Source organism: Triticum aestivum, chromosome 1B (genome assembly GCF_018294505.1).
Source record: "Triticum aestivum cultivar Chinese Spring chromosome 1B, IWGSC CS RefSeq v2.1, whole genome shotgun sequence".
NCBI lineage: Eukaryota > Viridiplantae > Streptophyta > Magnoliopsida > Poales > Poaceae > Triticum > Triticum aestivum.
Window position 1 is genome coordinate 606,060,669 of NC_057795.1, and position 12,398 is coordinate 606,073,066.

At 43.2% G+C, this 12,398-nt stretch overlaps 1 protein-coding gene across 1 annotated transcript; it reads left to right on the forward strand.

Annotated features, from left to right (window-relative positions):
* Positions 1-1,418: 1,418 nt before the first annotated feature.
* LOC123096886 (protein RALF-like 22) lies at positions 1,419-2,116 on the forward strand. The gene has a single exon (XM_044518676.1). It carries the CDS (start codon positions 1,529-1,531, stop codon positions 1,880-1,882), a length of 354 nt encoding a protein of 117 aa, XP_044374611.1. The 5' UTR covers positions 1,419-1,528; the 3' UTR covers positions 1,883-2,116.
* The last annotated feature ends 10,282 nt before the right edge of the window (positions 2,117-12,398 follow it).

Genomic DNA, 12,398 nt, shown 5'->3' on the forward strand with positions numbered 1-12,398 from the left:
CGGTGTTGTCGGAGTCGGCTTGTTCGGCTGCCGGTGCTCGCGGGTGGTGGGTTCCAGCGCCAGATCTGGCCGTAGTCATCCGACCTTGATCGGCGGGCTTCTCTCCTGCGAGTTCCTGACGGTGCCGGTGTAGTTGCCGGGACCCCGACCGCGGGAGAAGCTGGTGGAGGAGATTCAGATTGGGGGAAACCCCTTGGTCGGCCCTGGCCGCGCCCCCGACGACGCTCAAGGGCGCCGATTTTCTTCTTGGAGACGTCAGTCTATGTCTGCTCCTTCATTTCCCCCCATTCCGCCTCTCGGGTGAAAACCCTAACTACGGTGGGCGGTGGCGGCGTCTTTGACGCCGTAACCTTCCTGAAGGCGTCGCCTTGAGGGCTGAGTGGTGGTGGGCACTGTGTGGGTCGTTGATGGTTGCTGGTGATGGGCACTGCTTCGGGGGAAACCCTAGGATCTGGTTTTCTAGATCGGACGATGGCGGTATTGCGGTGCCGTGTCTCTCTTGAGAGCATCGTTTGTGGAGCAGCGCTGGAAGACACAGGCAGGCAGGAGGTGGAGCGGCTCCGTCTTGCACGGAGCTTCAGTGGAGCTGTCAAGTCATATCTGGCCGACAGGTGCTACGTTGAGTCATGCCTGGTTGGCAGGTGCTACGCACGACAGATCTTCCAGAGTCTTCGCGTCTGGACGGACGAGCACAGGGCGGTGGCGCCATTGGGCGCCGTGGTGGCGTCGACGGATGTCCGGACTGTCAAGGATGATGCAGATATATCTTCTGAAGATGGGTCAGTGGTTCGATGAAGATGACGGCTTCTAAAATGTGTGCAAGTGGTGTGCGCTTTAGGTCTGCTGCACCGGTTGTTAGTCCCAATACGTTTTGTGGATGGATCGGCGATGACACTGATTTTAGATATGAGGAGCGAGATCACTCCTCATTATCGTATTGGTAGGTGTAAGTGATGGCTTCGGGTGATTTGATGTATGTTCTTGTCAAACCTTTGTGAAATAATTAATAAAAATGACTGCATGCATCGATTGATGCAGAGGCCGGGGTTTAACCTCCTTTTCGAAAAAAAAAATCCGATCTTCGTTGCTCATAAAACAAAAATGTAGGCGGAAAAAGAAAGAATGAGGCGGAAAAAGAACATTGCTCATAAAACAAAAATGTTAGACGACGGCCAGGAGCTAGCTCTACTCTAGCGTCGTGTAGGCGTACCTTTGGTCGCCTTTGCATGCAGGATCTTGTGGGCGCCGGCTGACTAGCGAGCGAGGGTGCCAGGCAGACCATGCGCGCCATTGATTGACTCACTCGAGATCTCTTGTTGCCAGCGCGCATTACATTTGCCTGCGCTGCGCACCCCGCCGGCCGCCCTCCATAAATCCTAGTCTCGAACTCCAGTGGCATCGACGTACGCCACCATTCCCCTCGTCTCTTCCTCTCGCTGAATCCATCCGAGCCCTTCACTGAGCCGCGCACCTTCATCTCTGTTAGTTCCTTCTGCATCCAGCTTTCGGCTCATCCGTCCGTCCATCCATGGCGCCTCGCCCTGCAGCAGCAGCCGGCCTCGCCGTGAGCACCGTTGTAGCGCTGCTCGTGGTCCTCGTCGTGGCCTGCCAGCTGCCGCGCGCCACCGGCGGCGGCGTGACGACGGTCCAGGCCTTCGACGGGACGGCGGCCCTGGGGCTGGAGCAGTGCGCGGCGGACGAGCAGGAGCTGGTCCGGACGCGGACCGCCAGGTACATCAGCTACGCGGCGCTGCGGGCCGACGCGATCCCGTGCAACAAGCGCGGGCAGTCCTACTACACCAACTTCGGGTCGATGCAGCAGGCCAACCCCTACACCCGCGGCTGCTCCGCCATCACGCGCTGCGCCCGCAACATGAACTGATCCGTCCGTCCATCGGCCGTCGACATGGGTATGCAGTTGTGGTAGATCGATCGACCGATCGGTGTGGTGTGGTGTGGTGTGGACGGACGCACGCGAGTACGTGAGTGTGTGATCTCGAGCATGCATTATTAGTAGTAGCAGTACGTAACTTGGTGGTGTTGCTTCCGTCGTGCAGTGTGGTTACGTATTTCTGTACGTACTTCGTGTATGCTCATGCGTGGAGTAGTAATTTCTGGCTGGATCTGCGTCTGCATGTCTGTGTAGTGAAAATGTATGCATGTGTGGTGGTTATATTCCTATTTTCTAAAAATACAAAACAAAATCACACACACACACACACACACACACACACACACACACACACACACACATTATGAAAAAACCAATGATTCTAGGAAAAATATAAAATAAGCTAGGCACATTTACGTTTTTTTTCCGTGTTAATCCTAGTTTTACCTAATTTCCATCTAAAGATATCTACAATTTTCCCTGGAATAAAAGTACTGAAAATGAATTTGATTGTAACTAGAACTTGTTCAAAAAGGGAAAATCGTAGATATCTTTAGATGGAATTCATTTACAGTCAAATTCCCATTCTGTGCTTGCCGGTCAACCCTCTCCAACATACCACACGGCCCTCCCGGCCACCTTCAAGAAGCCACAACCCAGCCACCCATCCCCCACCACCACCGTGCGCCTCACACGACCCACGATCATCGCAATGGCACTCCTCCTCCCCCGCATGGTGCATATCATGCTAGGAGTCCCGCTCGCCTACTCCACTCTACTGCGGGAACAACACACCCGCTCTGTATGCAGCAAACTTCTTGGGACGTGTTTGGTACTCGCTCCGTCCAAAAATACTTGTCATCAAAATGGACAAAAAAGGATATATTTAGAACTAAAATAAATCTAGATACATTCCCTTTTATTTATTTTGATGACAAGTATTTTCAGACGGAGGGAGTAGATTGCATCGTTTTTGGGGTCTTTACATCTCTGACTCAGTTGGGCCTGACTGAATAAATACATGCCAAAAACCATGTTGTGCGTGTACCTTGAAAGCCTGCATGTAGGTTGGCTGCATCACGGAAGCAATTTTCCCTCGAGGATACAACATGCAAGAACAAGTCTAACCCGAGTGGGGAAAGGGTAGAATGACTTCTGATTCAGGATCCTAAATCTATTTGTTTTGTTTAATTAAGAGCGTTGGTCTTTAATTTGTTAGAGTAATGTTTAGGCCAGCTAGCTCTGTTTGTTTGCTGAACTTGCTTGATTAAGAAGTGTGGGTGTGCTATAGTCTTCTTTGTGTACCCAAATTATGCAATGATGTGGATGACCACTGTAACCAGGAAAATTGGAACCAAATTTTTTGACGTTCAAACTCATCACACACGGATTAAGCTATCTGAATCATTTGTGATGTTCACATATCACACACAGTTTTAAATAAGGGACCGTGTCTGATGACATTGTGCGCCAGTTTTTTCGCTGAACCGATTCAATATTTTCGGCTTCGGCGGAAATATCTACCTCCCCGGCCCCTCCCCCTTACCAAAAGTCACATTTTCCCTGTTTCCGCCTTCCTTTCCAAGTTGAAACCTTCACTCCTTGCTTGCAGCGCCACCCCCCTCGCCGGCGACCCTCCTTCACGCTGCTCGGTCTCGTCAATCCAGGTAGGTAATCCACACCAGACCCCTATCCTCCTCCTCCTCCTTCCACATCTGACATGCCCCGACCTCCGGCGCGACACCTTCCACCCAAATCACCAACCCCTCCACCAAATAAGCGCCGCCCTAAGCCATGGTGCGCGCATTATAGCCAGGAGCTCAAGGAGCATTTGACAGCGGAGAAGCAAATGTCAGCCGCACGCGCGGATGAGGTCCCGATGGCTACCATTCACGCGGACCCCCAGATCTTGGAGGAGCATCTTGCCATTTGCTAGCTATGCCGGTTAAGCATGTTCGGTTTACCCGTTGCATGTGCTACTCCTGCCTTCCCTTAACAGACTCTAGTGAATTGTGCTATCTAATTTTACCATGCAATCTGTTGCTCCTGTATATATGTTCTATATGTCATGCCGTGTGGTGCTCACTTATTAACTGTTTGGTTAATTAGTTGTCGTCTTCAGTTAACTGTTTGGTTCAATTCTGGAAATGTGATGTCCAATTCTTCAGGCTGCAATTTTGTATTGTCTTCCATGAGAGAAATAAATAGAATTTATCTTTACAAAATACATGAGAAACAAATACAATTGCTATATTTCCAAGTTGTCAAGCATGCTTGGTTTGGTTATACATTGTGCAATGTGGTGCTCAATTAATGTTTGGTTCATTTGTGTTATGGTGTTTAGTTAACTGTTTGGTTCAATTCTGCAATGCGATGTTCAATAGTTGTGGGTACATTCTGTTATTGTATACCATATGAGAAGTAAATCGAATTTGGCTGTACTTAAATACATGAGAAATAAATACAATTGCTATATTTCCAAGTTGTTAAGCATGTTTGGTTTGGTTAACTGTCTGATCTTCTATTAGGAGTATGTTATATTGTGCAATGTGGTGCTCAGTTAATGTTTGGTTTATTTGTTGTGGTGTTTAGTTAACTGGTTGGTTTAATTCTGCAATATGATGTCCAATTGTCGTGGGTAGAGTTTTGTATTGTTGTGCATGTGAGGAATAATTCGAATTTGGCTGGACTTAATACATGAGAAACATATACAAGTGTTATATTTCATAGTTCTTAATCATGCTTGGTTTGAATAAATGGGTTTTCCATGTGGCTTGAATTAATCTGATGAATCTGCAATGTGCTTATTTTTCATCAATATATTTTACAGATAGCATGCGAACCCCTACTTAACCTGATGACTAACTACCTTATTTGTGTTGCAGGGAAACAATGGGAATCACTAAGGTTGAAAAACGAGGTTAGCACGTGCATGGTCCGTTGTCTAATAGCACATTATTATGCAATTGCAGGAACCATTCTAATATTTAGGCTTTTAACAATTTAATTTTGCACATGTAGGTCATGCTGTCAGAGATTTTGACCCACTGTTCGACCCTTTTTGCATATGGGGAAATGAGTTGTCCTTGAATATCTATCAAGTCAAGAAACTCAAAAAGATTGTTAGCATAAAGAAATTAGCGACAAAAAAAAGATCTTTGTCTGCACAATGAAGAAGACATCAGTTCACTACAAGATGGTACTAACTATTATACCTTGCCTTTTTTTATTTCTTTGCCCCATTTCCAATATAGAGAAGATATTTATGCACATCCTTGTTTTCAGGCTTTTCCAAATCAGTTCACTGATTATTACCTCTCAAACCACCTCTATGGTTAGGAGGCGAGGAAGTTTTCATACAACACCCATGGTTTAATTTTGAAGTATTCCTAAAGAGGACGAAGGATGGATGGTCAATCATCCACAGGTAATGGCCTAAATTTGCAAAGACCTTCAACATCAATGAAGGCTCTATATTCGCCTTCCGCTTCAGCAGTTTTCCCGATGAGATGCATCTGTCTATGTACCGTCTATGATGCTAATTTCGAAAGGTTCTAGATGTGTGAAACTTGGTGCTGGTGTAGTTGTATAATGGGATAGCTAAGTGCTGAAGCTATACCATGTTGTAGTCTGATGTATTTCAATTATGAAATCATGCTTCCTTAATATGGGAATAAATATATATTATGTGTTTAATATGAATGTCAATTAGATTAATAAATGGATTATTAATAATAGGGGCAATTATCCTGCTACTTTTTTTTGCTATTGCAAACGGTTATTGAGAAAATACTGTGGGCGATGACCTAAGGTAGCGCACACAGTTTCTATGAATAAATCGTGTTGGATCTATGAACAATCACACACGACATTTTCTTCAAACTGTTTGCGTTAGGCCACCTTGCGCAAACGTTTACCACATAAAATCTGTGTGTGATGGACAGCCTTTGCCACATAGTTTTTTCTACTCATCGTGTGTGATGCATTCAGTAACGCAAACGATAAAATTGTTAATATTGTGTGCGATGGCAACGCTATCACAAACGATTTAACGGGGAAAATTGTGTGTGATGTACCCACGAACGGAAACGTTTTCCTTGGAGCGACTATGTGGGATGTATATACGAATGGAAACATTTAGCGGAGACTGACTGTGTGGGATGTACTTACGACCAGAAACGATTTCGCCTGTATAATTGTATTTTTTAGCACTACTGTACGTATAACCGTATTTGCTCGCTCGCCGGTCGCACACGACCTTATTTTGCCGAGCGTATGTACCAGGTGGGCATATCCCTGACGGTTTCTGAGTCGTGGGGGAAGGACCCCCCTATCGCCCACACTCACTTGGCGATGGTTCCAAATGTCGTCACGGAAAGGGGTGAAAAACCGTTTGTATAGCACCTCGTTGTACCAGTGAGGGGACCATCTTCGACTGTATTGACTTGCAAAGGGTATGAGATAAATGAGAATACATTTTACACGATCGCCCAAGAACAATAGAGCACCAACCAAAACAGTGGTGTCCGCTTTGATGCAGCAATCAAGAGGGGAAAGGACACATATTATGGTTACATAGTGGGCATATGGGAACTTGACAATGGACATGATTTTAAGGTCCCTTTGTTTCAGTGCAAATGGGTCAATCTGACAGGAGGCGGGGTACAGGTAGACCCATAGTACGGAATGACAACAGTGGATCTGAACAATCTATGGTACACAGACGAACCATTCGTCCTAGCCAATGATGTGGCGCAAGATTTCTATGTGAAGGACATGTCTACCACACCGAGAAAAAGAAAAGATAAGGAAGCGGATACATCGTACGATGAGACAAAGCGCCACATAGTTCTTTCAGGAAAAAGAGACATCATGGGATTGGAGGGCAAGACACACATGTCTGAAGATTATGAAAAGTTTCATGAAATTCCTCCCTTGAAAGTCAAGGCTGACCCAAGCACCCTGTTAAACGATGAAGATTATGCATGGTTACAGTGCAATAAGCAAAGGACACAAGCGAAGAAAAAGTGAAGACTTTCTCTCCACAACTATTATGATGATGCCTTTGATCTAGAATATCACTGTAGTTACATGTGAACAAATGAAATCACTTTGTAACAGATGCGTTTTCGCATGAAACCATAATACTTCCAAAGAGATTGTATATGTTTTGTACATGAAGTGCATCCAGTTTTTGTCAAAACCCTGTCACCTTTTTAGCACATGCTATGTGGGTGAATACCATGCCAACTTTAAACCTTTTCAGAGTTCATTTGTAGTGCTTTTCAATTTCAGGATCATTTAGCTTAAAAAACAGTAAACGCATGAAAACTACCAAATGAAGTCAGAAAGGGTTGAAGATTGATGATGTGGCTTGAATGGTGCATTTTGATCACATGAAAAGTCTGGAGTTCAAATAAGTTTAAAAAATGAAATCCCTTTGTAACAGATGAGTTTTTATCCGAAACCCTCATACTTTGAAAGAGATTGTCCATTTTGTACACGAAGTGCATCCAGTTTTTGTCGTAACCCTCTCAACTTTTTAGAACATGCTATGTGGGTGAAATGATGACACCATGCCAACTTTCAATATTTTCAGAGTTCATTTGTAGTGCTTTTCAATTTTAGGGTCATTTAGCTTAAAAAAATCAGTAAATGCATGAAAAATACCAAATGAAGTCAACAAGGGTTGAAAATTGATGATGTGGCTTTGAGTGGTGCATTTTGAACACACAAAAAGTCTAGAGTTCAAATAAGTTCAATAAACTGAAATCCCTTTGTAACAAATGAGTTTTCGTCCGAAACCCTAATACTTCGAAAGTGATTGTCCATTTTGTACATGAAGTGCATCCAGTTTTTGCCGTAACCCTCTCAACTTTTTAGAACATGCTATGTGGGTGAAATGATAATAGAATGCCAACTTTCAACCTTTTCAGAGTTCATTTGTAGTGCTTTTCAATTTCAGGGTCATTTAGCTTTAAAAAATTAGTAAATGCATGAAAAATACCAAATGAAGTCAGAACGGGTTGAAAATTGATGATGTGGCTTTGAATGGTGCATTTTAAACACATAAAAAGTCTGGAGTTCAAATAAGTTCAAAAAAAGGAAATCCCTTTGTAACAGATGAGTTTTCGTCCGAAACCCTGATACTTCGAAAGAGATTGTCTATTTTGTACACGAAGTGAATTTAGTTTTTACCGTAACCCTCTCAACCTTTTAGCACATGCTATGTGGGTGAAATGATGATACCATGCCAACTTTCAACCTTTTCAAAGTTCATTTGAAGTGCTTTTCAAATTCAAGGTCATTTAGCTCAAAAAATGAACTAATAGCAAAAAGAATGAACTAGAAAACTTTTATAAAACTCTAATAGAAAAAATAATGAAATAAAAAATAAATTAAAATATTCTGTTATGATCAACTAAAACAAAACTATAATATTCTTGAGAGCAAAAATAATCAACTAAAAAGCTTTTATAAAACTCTAATAACAAAAGGAATCAACTACAAAGATTTTATAAACCTCTAGTACTTTTGAAACTAAAATTATATAAAATTTATACAACTAAAATTATCAAAGTATTTTTTGTTCAAAACATTAATAGCAAATATAATTTTAATAAAGATTTTTTTGTTAGAAACTTTGATAGCAAACTAAAATAACAAAATTTATTTTTGATTAAAACAAGCATTTAAAATAACCTAGAAATTACCAAATTGAATATAATGATTAAAAACAGTAATATTAAATAGTAGGAAAAAGAATCGCTCAAAAATATATTTTTATAGTAAATTTATTCACAAACTAGTGATTCACACAACTTTCAAAGAATTCAAATTTGAAAACTAATGGCACTAACAGGAAGTTTATAATTTTTGTGACCTAAAAGCAAAAAGAAACACTGAAAAACTGTAAGTGTTTAGCTATAAGTAGAAACAAAACAAAATAAATAAAGCAAAAAATAAAACAAAAAAAACTGGAAAAAAAATTAAAAAAAATGCCGCCTACTAGGCCACCACAGCCTGAATACGACTACAAAACCCAGCTAGCTAGTTGGGCCAGGATTCAGGCCCGCAGGAGGCTCAGTAGGCCCACAAGCAGAGGAGTGTGAGAATAGGCCCGTAAGCCTGCAGTTGAGAGGAGCTTGAGAGGGTTGGCGAAGCAGCGCTTATAAACCACTCTCGAGCCCTCTCAGCTAGTGAGGTGGGACTAAACATCCAACCGCATAGCGCCAACACAAGGCTTTGGTCCCGGTTGGTGGCACCAACCGGGACTAAAGGGCGGCATTGGTTCCGGTTCGTGGCCAAAGGTCTATGCTTCCCACCCTTTGGGCTGCCGAAAAGTGACCTTTGGTCCCGATTGGTTGAACCTACCGGGACTAAAGGGAGGCATTGGTCCCGGTTGATGCCACGAACCGGGACCAATGCTTAGTGTATATAAGAGAACACTTAGAAAATTTCAGTTTTCATCTACCAGTTGCCCCGAGCCCGCCGTCCTTGTCGCTGGCATCCCCGAGCCCGCCGTCCTCGTCCCCATCCCCGTTGCCTCCCCGAGCCCGCCGTCCTCGTCCCTGTCGCCGCATGCCACCCTGAGCCCGTCGTCCTTGTCCCAATCGCCGCATGCCGCCCCGAGCCTGCCAGCCTCTAGCCATCACCCCCTAATGAGCCCCCCCTTTCCTATGGTCCCCTACTCCCCGTCTCCGCGCTTGCCCGCGAGCCCGTTGCTCTGCCCCATGGTCGCCGCCGGCCCCGACACATTGAAGAGCAGCAACAACGCCATGAAGGAGAGGAGAAGGAGTGGAGCAGCAGCAACGATGTGCCCCCTAGCCCCTTTCTGCATTTTTTGAATTTTTTTACAATTATGAATAGTGCATATAAGGTGTTTGATGAAATGGTAGATGGCTTTGGGCATTTTTTTTAATTTCTGAAATTTTTTGTGTTGAGGTACTGATGCAAGACAAAGATGGCAAAATTTCAGAATTTTTGGAGTGGTTTAGAATAGGTTTTCAGCAAGGAATTTGAATCTAGTTCAAATTTCATTTGAATGAATTTTGAAAATTTTGAACTATGGATCAGAAGGTTTTTGGTGAAATGGAGTGTGGGTATTGTCATGAAGTTGGAGTTATTTTTGTGGGTGCAAAAGAATTGGGGAGAATATAGCTCCTTTGCAAATCTAAGGAACTATGAATAATTGAAATTCCAACTTTGGAATTTATGAAATATAAGAAAAATATTTACATAGTTAGAGATATTTGCAGAGTTAGAGATATTCATGACCAAAGTCTTTTTTTAGAGAAATTTGCATAGGTATTAATCAAAGTTAGAGATATTTGCATATATAGGTTATTATCAAAGTTGACGAAAGACATTTTTTTAGAGAAATTTGCATAGAGAATTTTTTTAGAGAAATGGTGGATTTCACAACAATAAATTGAAGCCGAAAACCAAATAACATATGCATGCATACATATATAATATCAAACTCCTACATGACTCGAATAAGAAGAGAATCTTTTTTAGTTTTTTAGATAGAGAAACACATGTTAAAATTTGCATATGATGAGTGGTTACTTCATCATGATGATCTTGATAAAACAAATTGAAGAACAAAATTGTGGTGACCTAATATTTTTTCACTTGGTGGAATTACATGATTTGTGGTGTTGCATCTTCCGTGGAGTGATCGTCGACATTGGAGGTGTTGGTCCCTGATCGTCCCTCCGATGTTCGACAAAAGGTGTTTTTCTAAATATATGCATGGGAGATCCATTGATGTATGGATGATCCATTGATGTATGCTCTTTTTTTGTTCATAGTAAGTTTTTTATTCATAGAAAGTCTCGAGGACGATATGTAGATATGTCGGATATCGGGTTTGCTTTCTAATAAAGAATTATTGGCAACTAAGTATCATTTTATATCGCGGTGGACATATCGGGTGACCAACTATCGAGGCCACCCAAACCCTAGAAAAAAAGTGTTGTTGATCTCGTACCCCCTCCCGCCCCTACCCGACAAACTCTCGAGGCCACCCAAACCCCTAGAAGAACCCTCCGGTAACTACGACATGAGGGGGGACGTCGATCAACCCCCTCTCGCCCGACCAATTCTCAAGTCCACCCAAACCGGGACTGAAAAAGCGTTGTCGAGGCCACCCCAAACCAAAACAAGTCTAGATTTATATTGAGGCCACCCAAACCCTGAAAGTATAACCCAGGCCCGATAACTTCGACATGAGGGGGGACATCGGACATGCATGAGAGAGGCGGTCCGCAACTAATCCATTGCTCATATATGCATATGATTCCTTGTTGTGATTAGCTATAGGTCTATGTTTGCCATTAATATATCCATCTCTCATGTTTGTGTATATTTCCATGTTGTAAAATTTGCAGAAACCATGGACAGAGACTTGGAACAAGAAGAGTTGTTAGGGGATATAATCCGCGACGGAGCTGATACCTTGTCATCTCTCAGCAACACGGATGGTCAGGAAGGAGAGGATGACGGCTTCAGTAATCCAACAATGGAGGAGGAAGGAGATTATGACGGCTCTGGTGACCGAATGGCGGAGGAAGGAGATTATGATGACGACTATGGTGACCGAACGGAGGAGGGAGCTATTGCAAAGTCCGGCGAGGTATATATATTAATTAAGCTTGTGCTGACTTGATGCATTAATTGTTTTGGTATGCACATATATTAACACTTATTTCTTCTTTTATAGCCCTCTGAATCGAGCCAAACTGTCTTAAGGAGACGAGGCGTGAAGAAAAGGTTGCGCCAGGATGAAAAGTTCACGATCACAGAAATCACAAACGATGACCAACCGATTGCTCCCTAGCGGACCAAGGACACATTTGTATCTCAGTGTGGATCGGAGCTATTGTTAGGGACATCGTCCCGATAAGCATCCAGCAATGGATTAAGAGTAAGGGCGACCCTGAAGTTTCTTATGTCTAGGATAGACTGAAAGGTGATCTTTGGACCTCGTTGTTGACAAATTTCATCCTCCCGCCAGAGGAGGATCCGAATAACCCAGTTATAGAGCCAAAGGTCAAAGAGTTTGCTCTTAAGAAGATGGCAGATCTATTTAGGAACTGGAAGAAAGAGTTGAACACAAAGTTTGTCGACAAAGAGAAGACTCCAGAATTCATCGGTCTATATGAGAAGATAAGAGATCACTGGCCCGCATTTGTGACCTACAAGAAATCGGAGAAGGGTATGAAAAGGCCGACGACAAACAAGAAAAATGCTGCAAAGAAGAAGTATCGCCATCAAATGGGGTCAAGTGGAGACTATAAATCCCGGTCATTCTGGCACAAAGCTGAGCAAGACCTGCTTGTTAAAGGGGTCCAACCAGCAACATTGAGCTGGCTAGACCGTGCAAGGACTTGGTTTCTTAGGGTTGGGGAACTTTCGACCCAGAAACAGGGGAGTGTGTGATATGTCTCTGTCGTATCTACTTTTCCTAACGCTTTTCCTCTTGTTTTGGACTCTAATTTGC